This window comes from Periplaneta americana, chromosome 2 (assembly GCF_040183065.1).
Source record: "Periplaneta americana isolate PAMFEO1 chromosome 2, P.americana_PAMFEO1_priV1, whole genome shotgun sequence".
NCBI classification, from domain to species: domain Eukaryota; kingdom Metazoa; phylum Arthropoda; class Insecta; order Blattodea; family Blattidae; genus Periplaneta; species Periplaneta americana.
Window position 1 is genome coordinate 20821006 of NC_091118.1, and position 16342 is coordinate 20837347.

General features: G+C 35.4%; 1 protein-coding gene and 1 long non-coding RNA gene across 4 annotated transcripts in view; one reads left to right on the forward strand and one right to left on the reverse strand.

Annotated features, from left to right (window-relative positions):
• The window catches only part of LOC138715713 (zinc finger protein 436-like), an 18397-nt gene extending 16112 nt beyond the window's left edge, over window positions 1–2285 (reverse strand). Inside the window, exons 1-2 of one of the 2 annotated variants that reach the window (XM_069848772.1) lie at window positions 1988–2285; window positions 114–269 (exon numbers count right to left, since the gene is read on the reverse strand). In XM_069848772.1, coding sequence (XP_069704873.1) covers window positions 114–194 — 81 coding nt within the window. In that variant the 5' untranslated portion in view covers window positions 195–269; window positions 1988–2285. The remainder of the gene's footprint in view (window positions 1–113; window positions 270–1987) is intronic. The other variant, XM_069848781.1, reaches the window with a different exon arrangement.
• LOC138715731 (uncharacterized) lies at window positions 2277–14339 on the forward strand. Of its 2 annotated transcripts, none has more exons than XR_011336558.1 (4): window positions 2277–2501; window positions 3785–4043; window positions 6923–7053; window positions 9614–14339. It is a non-coding gene; the product is annotated as an uncharacterized lncRNA (long non-coding RNA). The 2 variants fall into 2 exon arrangements; XR_011336559.1 differs by having other exon boundaries at window positions 3785–4034.
• The last annotated feature ends 2003 nt before the right edge of the window (window positions 14340–16342 follow it).

Below are 16342 nucleotides of genomic sequence, written 5' to 3' on the forward strand. Positions count from 1 at the left end.
CCAGTTCCCATCACTCACTCCCTATAGCTTATGCATTCAATATCTCACAAAGTACTTAAGTGCAGTGCAGACTTTCAGATTCTCCCAAACTATGACATCAAGATAATACTTACCTCAGGTTCGGACTTCACAGGTGGGAAATATATTCCATTATCCTCACCAACAAGATCTGGTTCCACTTTAACAATATCCATATCACCAGAAGGAATTAGCAGTCAGTATTCCTGAGTGCCGTTTCAGACTAACTTGTAATTAGCCTTGAAGATATTCTGAAAAATAGTAGCCCATCATTACATATTTTGCTTTCTGAATATACAAACAAACAAAAAGAAAACCTTTCCTTACACTAAGGCTACAAATAAATTTCGATTATTTCAAACATAGACTCTAATTTTGATCAATGTAGACTATCCACCGCCCACTGAACGAATATTGATTAAACGAACATTGAGCGACTTCCGCCGATTTTGGAATAGACACCGACGCACTTAGTTAGGTTAGGCTAGTTTAGGCTTTTATTATCCCGTCAAGATGAAGGTGAAAGCGATTGAGTGTGATTTTTTGTTTTCTATGTTGGCAGTTCAAGTGCGTCATTCATTCATTTATTTTATTACATAGATCTTACATGAGCAATGAAGCTTTAAGATGTGGAACAAGTCAAAATTTTACAATATTACAATTACAATTTTTACAAATTTTTATAGTTTTACAATTTAGTAATTTTCTACAATTTTTACAATTTTTTGCAATTATTTACGATATTTTGGCGAGATGTAGTGAGATGAGGTGAGGTCCGAGGATTCGCCAAAATATTACCCGGCATTTGCCTTTTGGTTTGGAGAAAACCTCGGAACAACCCAACCAGGTAATCAAATCAAAGGGGGGTAATCTAATCAAAGGGGTTGATGCCAAGGACTCGCCATAGACCATCCGGCTTCAGTCCCATGGCTGCGTCAGTGTCTATTCCAAAATCGGCGGAAGTCGTTCAACGCTTGTTTCACCCAAGTTATACTAAATGTTTAGGATTACTGTAAAACTGGCCTATGTCTCCTATAGTGGGCGGGACATAAGTAACATTCACCCTAATTTTTTTTGTTATTGCGTTACTACGTTAAGAAGGTACAAAGGTAAATCGCTTGAACGAGTTGGAAGGGATAAGCGGCAGGGAGGAGCAGCACCTTACATCTCACTTTCGTAAGGTCGAATCAGTGACAGGTTAGGTTAGTTTAGACTTCTGGTAGGCCTATTCCTTGGAAGAAAGTGCACACTCTTAGGCAAGGCATACCGAAAGCCTACACTAAACTAACCTAACCTGCCACTGATTCGACCTTACAAAAACTCGCTTCTTCTATGTGATCAGTACGAAAACGCACGGAAATGGGATTATGTGCCGTTCCCATCCAGCCGCCTACCACTTTCACGTGGATGGAGCGATCCTTCCTGTCCCCACTACTCTCCCAGCACCCACTTTCACAGCAACTTTCCACCTTATTTCGATGCGAAATTGATGTCGGCACTCAATTTTTCGGATAGACTTCAGAACACGGTTACCTTCCTTCCCCTCTTCCTCCAAAATTCCAACCTTGTGCATACAAAATAAATTATTGCCAATGAAAAGTGTTTTTTTGTAGGTGTGATGATTCGCATTCAACAAACACATACAAATCTGTTCTTTTTAGAGATAAATTGTTAACAGTGAGGTAACTGTATAAACTGAAGTTTTCTCAATTTTTTTTTTTTTGTTTACGGTACTTAAGACTCGACTAGAAGCCAAGTACGTAACCTTTGTACCTTAAAGTGGTAACGCAATTGTAAAGAAATAATGAATAGGCTCAAGGACAAGTATACAAATGTATACCAGGCTATCCATTTACCAAGAATTATCCACTCATGAAAAGGGGCTGGGGAACAACTCGCCGGGTTTAGCCAGTCACATGTGAAACAGCGCGAGATCACAAGATTCATAACGATAACATTTCCTCATTACCTTACAATGCAGCATCGATATTTTTATATCAGTCGATGTAATTAAACATTTATATATGGAAACAGTATCCCACAAACTCATTTTATGACGCAAAATAAATTATATTCTTAATACGACGGAATAAAGAATATACATACAATTGCGGGAAATCTTGCACTCCACACAAAATTCACACCTTCACACACGCATAGATCATGACTGATGAAAACAGATCTTCATCTTCAAAATGGCTTCATTGTTATGGACACAGTTCACAATTCAAGCACTAGATGTCACGGTAAGAAAAGAAGCCAACGCCGTAAATATTATGGAAGTCGATCATGAGTTTTAAGAAGAATACTATAAATCAAGCTAATCTATTGTTATATATAAAACAATTGTATTCTCAGTCTACAGAAAAAAGTATATAAATGGAGAAGAAGAGACGAAGAAGAAGTAAGACTACATTAAAGGAAGTAGTCGGGCAAGAAGATTTATAGAAGTGCTCATGTACTGAAGGAAGGTACCGTAAGTGGTAATTGGTTGTGTGTCATACATTATTAGCTTTGATTAATTATTCAGTGAAAACTAGAATGGGCAATTCTCCAGAAAAACTACACTAAAAGAGTAGCATTTCACAAAAGTCAGTGGTGAAAAAAATGGCTAAACTAGTGATGAGGTAGGTCTCTTGGTACTCCGCTTATACACCTTGCATAACGCAGAACTGCAGGCATTGTATTCTTCACCTGACATAATTATACTTGTTTTTTTGAGAGATGGGACATGACAGGAGCGTTGCGATCGAAAAAACAACTGAATTTCACATAGCGTGGGAGGCCTGTTGCTATGGTAACAACAGTTGAGTTGCCAAACGTACCTTTCCCACGTGGCAAGTGCTTAATAGCTCTCTTGGCGACATTTATTGTGCACACAATATTAGCACAGTCTAGTATATACAGTCGCGAAGCTCAATACGTAGTAAATATGCAAACATTAGATAGTTGCTCACCACTAGGATCGCTAATATCGCCTCATTACAGGCAATGCAAAATAGTACCGTCACAGTCTATTGTTTCTAGCCCGCTCAAAACTCAAGCTTCGTGACTGTATATAGTAGACTGTGATATTAGCATTGATACGTTTCGTGTTTGATTCTCTGTCGATTTTTGTATTGTTCGTGTCAATTGTCAATGAATGTTTTAACGTCAGCCATCTTAACGTCAATTGCTAGCTTCCATCAGCTGGCAGCATGGTAGTCCGTATTGGCAACATAGGACTGTAGTTCCAAGCTCGGCCGCTTAACTGTCATGTCCCATCTTTCATAAAAACAAGTATAGGAACATTAAATCCAGACATTTGAGATGAGCAGGACATGTAGCACGTATGGACGAATCCAGAAATGCATATAGAGTGTTAGTTGTGAGGCTGGAGGGAATAAGACCTTCGGGGAGGCCGAGACGTAGATGGGAGGATAATATTAAAATGGGTTTGAGGGAGGTGGGATATGATGATAGAGACTGCTGAGGATAGGGACCGGTGGCGGGCTTATGTGAGGGCGGCAATGAACCTCCAGGTTCCTTAAAAGCCATAAGTAAGTAAGTAATTATTATCGAGTTATTTGCAATTCTTAATGATATTTAATACTAAAATCTACACTTTGAATTTAAAAAGTGAGTAGAACTGTCACATCCATAAATGTGGAATGGCTGTACAGATGCATGTCATTTTTTTAATGACATATTATTATTATTATTATTATTATTATTATCATCATCATCATAATTTTATTTATAAATGTGTGAGATCTTGTGGCTTTAGGTTTCATCTTGCCTGCATCACTATGGGGAAGCAGAATATGATCTATGCATAGAAGGTGGAAACTCCATGTGAATGTGCAGGAGATGCACCTAAACCACACAAGGGGATGACACTCCTGTAAGAAGCAGACAGCAGGCTTCAGACCAGAATACAACCACTACAGTGAATTACAAGATTTGGACCAGAAGGTAATACTCCGAGTGCATTCCATCTGCTAAGTCTACCATCGATGGATTCTGTATCTGTTCAGGTAGAAACGGTGAGATTGAACAGTGTTACGATCTTGGATCATCTTAGACATTGTAGTTGATATTTCAGAATATGTGAAAGTAATGTAGAAGGAAATGAACGAATTAAAAAGTGAAAATACGGCCCTAAAAATACAAACGGCCGAAATTAAAAAAAAAGGGTAATTATCTCTCATAAAAAATTTCGACCTAAATTAAGTCACGTCCGTAGTTAAATGTCCATTTGTTGATTAAGTCAGCAAAATCGAATACTGGTAACACTGACAAGTCAACATCTACTACGAACATTTTACAGTGACACATCACAAGCAGATAAGGTCATAACTCATCAACCTGTTGATAATGAAGATGTCAAGTTGTAATGTACAGAAATAAGTAACTTAAGCTACTGAGATTGACATCCACATATTATATTGTGGAAAAGTTTAATTAATTATTTATCTTTAGCAGTATTAAATTATAAAGGTTTAAAATATTGTAATTTATAAGCACTCACAGCAGCCTTGTGACTACCCACTGTCCTTAAGGGGACACTCAACTATATTTTGGAACTTTTTTCCTATTTGACCAATCTTTTTCAAATTTGGAGAAAAAGTTTAATATACACATGGAAAGTAGCATGCAAAATCTCAGCTCATTAGATCCAATACTTTTCAAAATAAAAAATATTTCAATTTTTAATCAATCATTAATTGAAATATCACTTTTAATTATCATTTTTTATTTTTTGGCTTTGTGCATTTGACTGTGACTTCTAAATGAATAGGGGAAGAATTCTGCTTATTGATTTAGTTCTGCCACGTAAATTAGTGTAGAAATTTAATTTTTCATTTCTATGACACTTTTTCTCCAATTTTTAAGTTGAGTGTCCCCTTAAGTCAGTTTTAAAAAAACTGAGAATGAAATCATTATTTGTTTCATGTTTCAGTCCTATGGTTAATTTTAATAATATAGAGGAATCTCTAAAGAAACAGCTAATTTAGTAACTGATGTAGTTAGAAAATTAAAAACAAAATTTTAGTCATACTCTTCATTTCACATTTTGGCAGAATGAAAAGGTCTTTCATTAATAAATTGAACAGTTAGGTGTCTCGTGTGTCATTGCACCTTTTTATGGAAAACTAAAACCTGAGCAACACTTCGCATCTACTGCAAGTGAAGCTGGTGGGTCAAATGACTCCTCTTATTGTTACCGAATATATAAGTCAAATAAATACTTAAAAATCTATAATGAAAATAATATAGGTTTAAATACGAAAAGGGACGATTTTTTTAATGTTAATAATAATTATACTACTACCTTCCTATCTCAAAACATGGCTCCATGGTCCTAATAATAATAATTTATTTATTTACTAATATTTATTGTGCTGTACAACAACCTGGGGCCAGTAACAGTAATAATAATAATACTAATAATAATAATAATAATAATAATAATAATAGTAACAATTATAACAACAGTAATATTAATAATAATAATAATAATAATAATAATAATAATAATAATAGTAACAATTATAACAACAATAATATTAATAATAAGAATTAAATAATAATAATAATAGTAACAATTATAACAACAATAATATTAATAATAAGAATTAAATAATAATAATAATAATAATGATAATAATAATTTATTTATTTATTTTTTATTGATATTTATGTGCTGGACAACAGCCATTGGCCAATAAAAGTCCAGCACAGTGATACAATTAATACAATAAAATGAACAACTACGGTACAAATTAATATTAAATAATTGAGATAACAAAATGAAGAACATAGATTGCAATGATTACTTTACAAGAATTATTAATACTATTATATTTTATGGAAAGGAGATGATTCTTACAAACGTATTACCAATATGTGTAGAAAGATTAGGAAATATATTAGCAAAGATATTGCCTTATTCTAATACTTATATACATTGAATAATAATAATAATGATTGACGTTGATGATGATGATAATAATAATAATAATAATAATGTTCCCAAATTTATGTAGGTTACAGTAGAACTTCGATTAATCATCAGTCACGGGACCGGAGCCTTGACGGATAATCGAATAGACAGTTAAGCGAGAAAGGGGAAATTTTTCACAAAAAATAACTTTTTTTTTTTTTCTTCAAATTTTCTGTGTGTTTTATAAATCTACTACAATATAATCTACAATACAGTATGTACTACAAAAAACACGTATTTAAAATTATTTTTGTTGTTTTTTTGAAAAAGTTATTTGGCGGTCAAGACTGTACTGACAGTTACAGCCAGAGCAGGTTGGTGGTAGTGGTTGAACGCGTGGAGTCAGGTGCACAGTGGGGTGTGCTTCGGAGGTGTAGCATGGAGAGGGACCCGCTGAACCGCCATCTCTTGCTGTGTAGCTAAACTAATGCCACTTCCCAATAAAAATGCTGTAAAAATGATAAAAAATTGGGGAACCTTGGGGACCATCTGGCCTGATGGTTAAGCAAGGAAGACAGTGAATCGGGAGAATGATAATCGAGGTTCTACTGGACTACATTTTGCGTCGATCATAAATTTAACTATATAATAAAATTTCTTGGTGGCAGTGTCTTAATAATTGTCAACAATCAGGTATCTAAAGTAATATACAGACATGGCCTTGAATTCATTAGTGAAAGTGTATGGATTGAGATCCCAGTGGCTGATGGATTCAGTTTGTTAATTGGTAATCACTACTTTCTACCTGAAAATTTATCTTACTTTTCTTGAAAACTATCTTGATATTCATAATAGAGTTTACATACTTGGAGATTAATGCTTCTGATATGATCTGGCATCTCATTGTTGCCCAGAAGATATTCATTATTCTTGTAAAATTAAGACTTACGACTTATTCTTACCATTTTGTTACTATAGGGAGCTCTCATCAGTTGGCTACGGGGTCTGAAGAGGAGACGGGACGTTACGGACCAGACTGTTCATCGCATGCCGTGATATCATCGAACTGCATTAGTCATTGACACAACCTCCTTTCTTGCCGTCATACTGTATGTTCAGGTTATTTATTTTGTAAGCCTAATATTGTGTTTTAATTTCTTTAAAATATTTATAAATATGTGTTTTAACATACGTTGTTACATCATTGGAGCTGTATTAGTCATTCATTATTATTATTATTATTATTATTATTATTATTATTATTATTATTATTGTTATTGTTGTTTCCTTGTCATGTTGTAAAGTTCTGTGTTGAGATTATATTTTGTAGACATAATATTGTGGTTTAATATCATAAAAGTGTTTTAACTGGGGTTGCCATAAGTCCATATTTTGTACGGACTGTTTGTATTTTAAGACTTGTGCCCATATTGTACACCATGTTTTGTGGGTCCCTATCACCACAGCATGGCGCGTCCTCAGGTTCCGGATAGAGGAGACGGCCTCCAGATATGGAGGGTAGCTGTGAATATTTGAATAAGCAGTCATGGACAGCCGATAAGGGGTGGTCCTCCAGCTTGGGGGTTGGGTGAAGGGCTAACAGCCCACCACCATAAAAAAACAGCTTGTTACGAATCCATACAATAAGGTGGACAGGGCATGTAGCATGTATGGGCGATTCCAGAAATACATATAGAGTGTTAGTTGGGAGGCTGGAGGGAAAAAGACCTTTGGAGAGACTGAGACGTAGATGGGAGGATAATATTAAAATGGATTTGAGGGAGGTGGGATATGATGATAGAGACTGGATTAATCTTACTCAGAATAGGGACCGATGGCGGGCTTATGTGAGGGCAGCAATGAACCTGCAGGTTCCTTAAATGCCATTTGTAAGTAAGTAAGTCCATATTGTACAAGTGAAAAAGTGACAAAATGTCCGTATTTTCTGGTTTGAACTCAGAATGGAGATTAATAATAATTATTTACTTCAAGGGTTGGCACTTACACCGAAGTAATGGATGGTAATAGCCACTGCTTTGTACAGTTTGGTTTTAAAGATACTATATTGGTACAATGTGGTAGATACTCCTCTTTAATTCATATAATATTTACATTTTTTGGGAAAACAAAAATGTCTATATTTTTATTTCTAGAATTATGGCAACCCTAGATTTTAACCCACATTTTTACATCAACGGAACTGTATCAATTATTATTATTATTATTATTATTATTATTATTATTATTATTAATTTCTTTATTTATTTCTACTACGTAATTCTTAAAATCCCTATAGCATTTTAAATGTGTAGCAAAACGTTTTGGTGTGTTTCATAATTATGTGTTTTTCACACTTAACTTTTTTTTTCTGAAGTTCCAGCAAAATTCTGATACTTTTCATAATAATTTATTTCGGATATACTGTACAGTTTTTGTTTACTTGCTTTTACACATATACAGACTTATTTTAACCCCTTACCGCATTCTAGGACAGATATGAGACATACCGTTTTTATATTCATATCTTATATATAAAAGTCAATGTGGCTATGTATGTATGTATGAATGTATGTACTCATTACAAATCTACATGCTTTGACCGATATTTGCCAAAGTTTGCACATTTAACCTTCATAACCCGGAGAAGAACATAGGCCATATTAAAATTGGACAGATGGACGTTAAATTATTGAAAACAATAAAAATTAGAAAGAAATAAGGCATGTATGATATTAAAATGGCCTCCTATTCTACAGTCAACTGTCTTTTATTGACATTATTCAATCACATCTTCTTCTGTTGTAAAAGCGGCCATATTGTTATTGAAATATTAAATAAAATAACATTAAATTAACATTACGTAAATGAAGGACGATTTCTTGATTGAATGTGTCGTGGGCAATAATATACAATACGAAATGACATAAAACACATATTTGTTTAGTTTTTATAAATTCAAAATCAAACATAATAGACAGCAAATGTGAAACATTCATAGTACTTAAATTCAAGCTCTCTGTAGCGTTGTGGTAAGGTGAATGACTTTGATGTATGGGGACCCAAGTTCGAACCTGAGCTCAACTCCTTTTATTTTTTTTTATTATTTTGATTATTTACACTATTTTAGATACGTTATTTTATTTTAACCCGCCATAAAGGGAGTTTTACTACATAAATAATATATCCATAGTATTTTATTTATGCTGTCTCAAACAAAGTTGCCATACAATTATACTGAAATCTTAATATATAAAAGTGAATGTGGGTATGTATGTTCTCTATACAAATATACACGCTTTGACCGATATGTGCCAAAGTTTGCACATTTAACCTTCATAACCAGGAGAAAAACATAGGCTATATTAAAATTGTACAAATGGACGTTAAATTAATTAAAAAAAAAAAAAAAATAGAAATAAATACGATCAAACATTCATGTGTAATATTAAAATGCCATCTTCTATAGTCAATTGTTTTTTATTATTAAATGTACAACAGTTAACTATGTAACAATGAAGAAACAACTTTTTTAATTATCAACGGTTTGTCTCTGGAGGTTTTTGCTTGATACTGAAAAAATTGCCTTCAGTGATTTGGCCGGTTTTTATACTAGACACCTAATGTCTTGCTGTAGATCTGAAGCATTCTCATTGTTGCATTTGTTTTTAGTGTCCAGTGCATCAAGCCAAGTGAACACCATCTACCTTTGATGCAGTATGTCCTGCAGTCCCCACTCCAGATCACGTGCTACAACTACGCAGTCACCCACACAACAATCGGAACTGTTGCTGTGGGCATTCTTCTGGCTGCAGTCTCGAAGATGTTTGTGCATGGAGTCAAAACATCATGAAGATACTCAATGGTCGTGAGTTAGAAATGTATATTTTTGTGACTCAATTTAGGCGAATAGTAATCATTTTTATTACAGTGAAAATTAGACATACATAAATTTAGTTGTACAACATCCTGTAACTGTAGATATAAATGCATCTGATTGTACTCATACAATTGAGGGGCGTTTTCACAAAACTCATTATCTACAAAATCTTCTTTTTTTCAAGACAACTCTTTTCTAAAATACACAACTGTAGATACCGAGTTTTGAAAAATCTCTTTTATTTCAAGATCAATTTACTGATATACTTACCAACTTTAGCTTAATTCTGATAGCATCATTGGATTCTCCTGACCCAAAAACATAAGGATATGCTAAAACCTCAAAATCGAAAAGAATGTAGATAACGAGTTTTGTGAAAACGCCCCTCAATTGCAGACTAGACTAGATTTTTCATATTCTGTCAGCTTTGTGCACACAATTAAAATTAAAAAAACGGTAAAAATAAAAGCACATTTGTCGACTTTTCATTTTCATTTTCAACATATATAGAGTTGGAATGTAATTACATCAGAAAGTAAATTATTGTCCACATAATGCTTGCACAATGCTGATACAGCTTAGAGTTTTGGTCATTTTGACTGCCATTGTTTAATATTCAGTTATTTAACTTTTGTTGTTCTTTAACTGTTTGAATCCTTTTTATCAATATTTCAACAATTGACATAGATGGTAATATATTAATTTTTAATTTATTGGTCTGACCCAATATTTTGGGTTTGCCTTGCGACACAGAATAGCTCACAATAAAATTTAAAATGAAAAATTATGGAAACAGGTTTCAGACAAAATTGATTAAGACATAAGAAAAAAAAAATAAAACCAATGTAATTTAAATTGAATGTACACCATAAAGATGCTGATGAAATATCGCTACAGAAAATTTTATTATGGTGGTGACAATGGGATCTTGAAGATCTCTTGTCAGCTTGTATTTTTCCCTCCACTTTACAAAGGCTTTCGGAATGGTGCCTCTCACTCTGAAGAAGAGACCGGTAACTGTGATTTTTTCTATGTTGTATTTCGCCGATAGGTACTGAATCGTGGGCTCCTAGATTTTCTTTTTCTCTTCGTTCACTTCAGATGGTTGAGTGGCTGAGATTTCAAATCTGATTGTGGGATCAATTATTTCAGCTGTCTGTTTGTCCCTATTTATAGCTATGATATCGATCCTACGATTGCTCCCACCATCAGCAATACAATGAACTTCCTCGTGAACGTCTAGATTTTTGGATCGAAGTGCATCTGTGATCATAGAACGTATGGTGTTGTGACATTTTATTCTGAGTACTTCTCCCTGTGGGCAACTCCCAACACATGTGGTAAAGTTTCATATTCACTGCAGTGCCTACAGTGGGTTGCGACCAGGTTTACTCAGAAGTCTGAAATCTGAATAACAAATTTTCTATTGCCATTAAAGACTTCTTTTAAATACATCCTTATTTTTGCTTTGAATTACTGTATGAAATATTTTGAAACTCGTGTTGTGTAATATACAGCTATACTACAGTATATACATTCTTAAGCACTTAGGGATAAAAAATTTAAACCAATTCCTTCCTTCTGAAAACACTTCACCCTGATGTTCTACATTTCGTTCTTTTAATAGGCTTTGAGACTTAAGATGTTACTCATTTCGTGGTAACTGTAGAACTGACTTAAGTACTTGTTCTTGGATTTGATCCTTCTTTCTAGCAGAACTTCATTTCTTATTCTGTCTGTCCATTTCACACGCTCCATTCTTCTTCATATCCACATTTCAAATGCTTCCAATCATTTCTTTTCACTTCGTCGTTATGTCCATGTTTCTGCACCCATACAATGCCACACTCCACACACATAGCACTTTAATAGTCCCTTCCTTAGGGTAAGTCCAGGATAGATGATACACTTTTCATTGCAAGCCAATTATTCTCACATTCCAAGAGATTTCCATAATCTGTCGATCATAACTTATACCTTACCCCTTGAACGTACCAACAGTAATAAAATTAAACAAAATGAAACATTAAAGGTACATGAAAATACAATTATTTTAAAACATTGTCTGTGGCATCTCTCCCACATATACGAGGGAGAGATGCCACACTACTAGAGGAATACATGCCACAATTCAGGGAGAAATGCTACACCACACATTTGATTTAGGAGATATACTGTATTACATAGGTATATTCAAGATTTGTGATTCAACAGTGTTTAATAAACCCTTATTGTCAATGAAATAAAAAAACACAAACAAATGCAATCATAAATTGTGACTAAACATTCAGAAATTATTTAAAAAATGGTTTGAAAACGGTACATGTTTATTTCTGTTTATTCATGTTGAAGTTTCTGATTTCACTCCTACCAGTCAGTGCACTTCTCATGCAACCATTTTGAACATTATCCATCTCACCCAATCATCTTTCCTATTTGTAGTAAAGTAATTCTCCCAACATTCCACACAGTTGTTGAATCAACTTCCTTGTCGATCGTTGAAGATGTGGAATAAGTTGTAGGCCCATTTCTTGACGTAGCTGCCATAGTTTTCTTTTTCAGCTTTGGAAAATCAGTGGTAGATGATTTCTTGCCTTTTTGTACTTTGCTGCTGCTTTTTCTTTTCTTTTCGGCGATGAATTCATCTGATGTCAACACTGTAGCAAGTTGTTTCCTCGGTACTCTCTTCAATGTTATGCGAGGTATTGGACTGAGTTTCTTCAGAACTTTTGATGGAGTTTCATTTTTGGAGATTTTGGGTGTACTCATTGTATCCTGAGCAGTGGAACATCCAGGAGAATCCAAAATTCGTGGTTCATCTGGGTCAGGAGTCTCTGCTTGAGGTGTATCTTGGTTGAAGATTTGGGCTGGGGCTCAGTTGAGTCCGAAATCTTGAAGAAATAGTCAGGAATTGCATCTGGATTTAGCGGAAATATTCCTGTTGCTCGAAAGGCAGAAATCCCATTTTCCACAGATGCAACTTTTCCCCAACCTGTGCCAACAATTTTCCCGAGTTGAAATCTTGAGATTGTCTTTGTCTTGCTGGCTGAGTCCGAAATCTTGAAGAAATAGTCAGGAATTGCATCTGGATTTAGTGGAAATATTCCTGTTGCTCGAAAGGCAGAAATCCCATTTTCCACAAATGCAACTTTTCTCCAAGCTGTATCAACAATTTTCCCGAGTTGAAATCTTGAGATTGTCTTTGTCTTGCTGTCTGAGTCCGAAATCTTGAAGAAATAGTCAGGAATTGCATCTGGATTTAGCAGAAATATTCCTGTTGCTCGAAAGGTAGAAATCCCATTTTCCACAGATGCAACTTTTCCCCGAGCTGTGCCAACAATTTTCCCGAGTTGAAATCTTGACATTGTCTTTGTCTTGCTGTCTGAGTCCGAAATCTTGAAGAAATAGTCAGGAATTGCATCTGGATTTAGCAGAAATATTGCTGTTGCTCGAAAGGCAGAAATCCCATTTTCCACAGATGCAACTTTTCCCCAACCTATGCCAACAATTTTCCCGAGTTGAAATCTTGAGATTGTCTTTGTCTTGCTGTCTGAGTCCGAAATCTTGAAGAAATAGTCAGGAATTGCATCTGGATTTAGTGGAAATATTCCTGTTGCTCGAAAGGCAGAAATCCCATTTTCCACAGATGCAACTTTTCTCCAAGCTGTATCAACAGTTTTCCCGAGTTGAAATCTTGAGATTGTCTTTGTCTTGCTGTCTGAGTCCGAAATCTTGAAGAAATAGTCAGAAATTGCATCTGGATTTAGCAGAAATATTCCTGGTGCTTGAAAGGTAGAAATCCCATTTTCCACAGATGCAACTTTTCCCCGAGCTGTGCCAACAATTTTCCCGAGTTGAAATCTTGAGGTTGTCTTTGTCTTGCTGTCTGAGTCCGAAATCTTGAAGAAATAGTCAGGAATTGCATCTGGATTTAGCGGAAATATTCCTGTTGCTCGAAAGGCAGAAATCCCATTTTCCACAGATGCAACTTTTCCCCAACCTATGCCAACAATTTTCCCGAGTTGAAATCTTGAGATTGTCTTTGTCTTGCTGTCTGAGTCCGAAATCTTGAAGAAATAGTCGGGAATTGCATCTGGATTTAGCAGAAATATTCCTGTTGCTCGAAAGGCAGAAATCCCATTTTCCACAGATGCAACTTTTCCCCAAGCTGTGCCAACAATTTTCCCGAGTTGAAATCTTGAGATTGTCTTTGTCTTGCTGGCTGAGTCCGAAATCTTGAAGAAATAGTCAGGAATTGCATCTGGATATAGTGGAAATATTCCTGTTGCTCGAAAGGCAGAAATCCCATTTTCCACAGATGCAACTTTTCCCCAAGCTGTGCCAACAATTTTCCAGACTTGAAATCTTGAGATTGTCTTTGTCTTGCTGGCTGAGTCCGAAATCTTGAAGAAATAGTCAGGAATTGCATCTGGATTTAGCGGAAATATTCCTGTTGCTCAAAAGGCAGAAATCCCATTTTCCACAGCTGCAACTTTTCCCCGAGCTGTGCCAACAATTTTCCCCGAGTTGAAATCTTGAGATTGTCTTTGTCTTGCTGTCTGAGTCCGAAATCTTGAAGAAATAGTCAGGAATTGCATCTGGATTTAGCGGAAATATTCCTGTTGCTCAAAAGGCAGAAATCCCATTTTCCACAGCTGCAACTTTTCCCCGAGCTGTGCCAACAATTTTCCCGAGTTGAAATCTTGAGATTGTCTTTGTCTTGCTGGCTGAGTCCGAAATCTTGAAGAAATAGTCTGGAATTGCATCTGGATTTAGCGGAAATATTTCTGTTGCTCGAAAGGCAGAAATCCCAACTTTTCCCCAAGCTGTGCAAACTATATAGTGTGCTAAATCCAACCAGGTAGCTGCTTTTCTCTTAGAGAACTTCCGTCAGTACTTTTATTCTCTAATATGGATGCAGAATTGCTGACGATTTGTAAAAGAATTCCCGTTTCGAACTGTGAGAAGTTCGGTACTCTTTTCTTTTTTTCTTCCATGGTTATTGAAACTTATTTGAAAACTGCGAGGATGTTTGAAACAATCCGACAAACAAAAACGAAGCAATAATTGACAGAGTGCGTTCTTTCGCTGTTTTATACGCGGTAACCTAGCGCTCAGATGATTCTTCTCAAGCGAGCGTACCGTCAGCTGACAGTACTGAGTTGATCGAGGGAAAATATCGGTGCACCGCATCTGTAACTTGATCATTGTCAAGAATTAACCATGTTTCCGTGATTGCTGATAAACGGGCTAGATGATCGAGAATGGTGCACATGGCCATTACTGATGGACGGCCAGTTGACTTTTGCATACAGACGCATCAGATTTTTATCTCAGAAAGGGTGGCATCACATACTTCCAAGGCATCTCTTTTTCTGTAGTCATCATCAGTTCGCAATCTCTTAGCAGGCATTGCTTTGTCACACTCATTGAGAATTGCACCAGTGTCATCTCTGATTCCCTGAACTATGATTTAAAAATTCTGAATGTCTTGTTTTACTTTAATTGGTTCAGCAATTTTCTTTTGTGATTGATTAAAAATTATGTCTACACGAGGCATTATCTTATCGAAAAATGTCAGCCAGAAAACAAAATCTTTATCTTGAAGTCTTTGTTTGTAGGAACCTGCTTTTTCAATAGTAGATGACGACTTTATGTTTTCATTATTTTCAATAGTTTGCGTCACTTTAATAAGATCTTCTTTGTTCTCAAAAACATCTTTGACTACCTGTGAATGGTAATTCTATCTGGTGAGTGATACTCGGGGTAGACTTTTCACTGTGATTTCTTGCATTATTTTTTATCTTTGTGGTGAATTCCAAAAAAAGGAACAAATTCCTGAGAGATGTGCAGAAAAGATGGAATCTTACTATTAACAGAGGCAGCTGTGGATATAATGAGATTTAGTTGGTTCACATAGCAATGGATGTAATTTGCATTCTGGTACTTGTCTTTGATCAACTTTTGTACACCATTTAACCCTCATTCATTTCATTCATTCATTCATTATATTCCATAGATCTTACATGAGCAATGAAGCTTTAAGATGTGGAACAAGTCAAAATTTTACAATATTACAATTACAATATTTACAATATTTTACAAGTTTTACAGTTTTACAATTTAGTAATTTTCTACAATGATGAGGTGAGGTCCGAGGATTCGCCAAAAGATTACCCGGCATTTGCCTTTTGGTTGGGGAAAACCTCGGAAAAACCCAATCAGGTAATCAAATGAAAGGGGTGAAATGAAGTGATGCCGAGGACTCGCCATAGACCATCCTGCTTCAGTTCCACGGCTGGGGAAAACCTCGGAAGAAACCATTCAATGAGACCAAAGGGAGATCCAACCCAAGCCCGAAAGCAGCTCCGCTCATAACATTTGCCCCATCATAACTCTGAACAATAAGTTTTCCTGGATTGTCACCAACTAAGGGCTCGAGTTCTTTTAAAATGCAGTCTGCAGTAGCATTTGCATTTTGATAATAAAGTTCCAAAATCTTTCCACTGGCTTCCCATTGA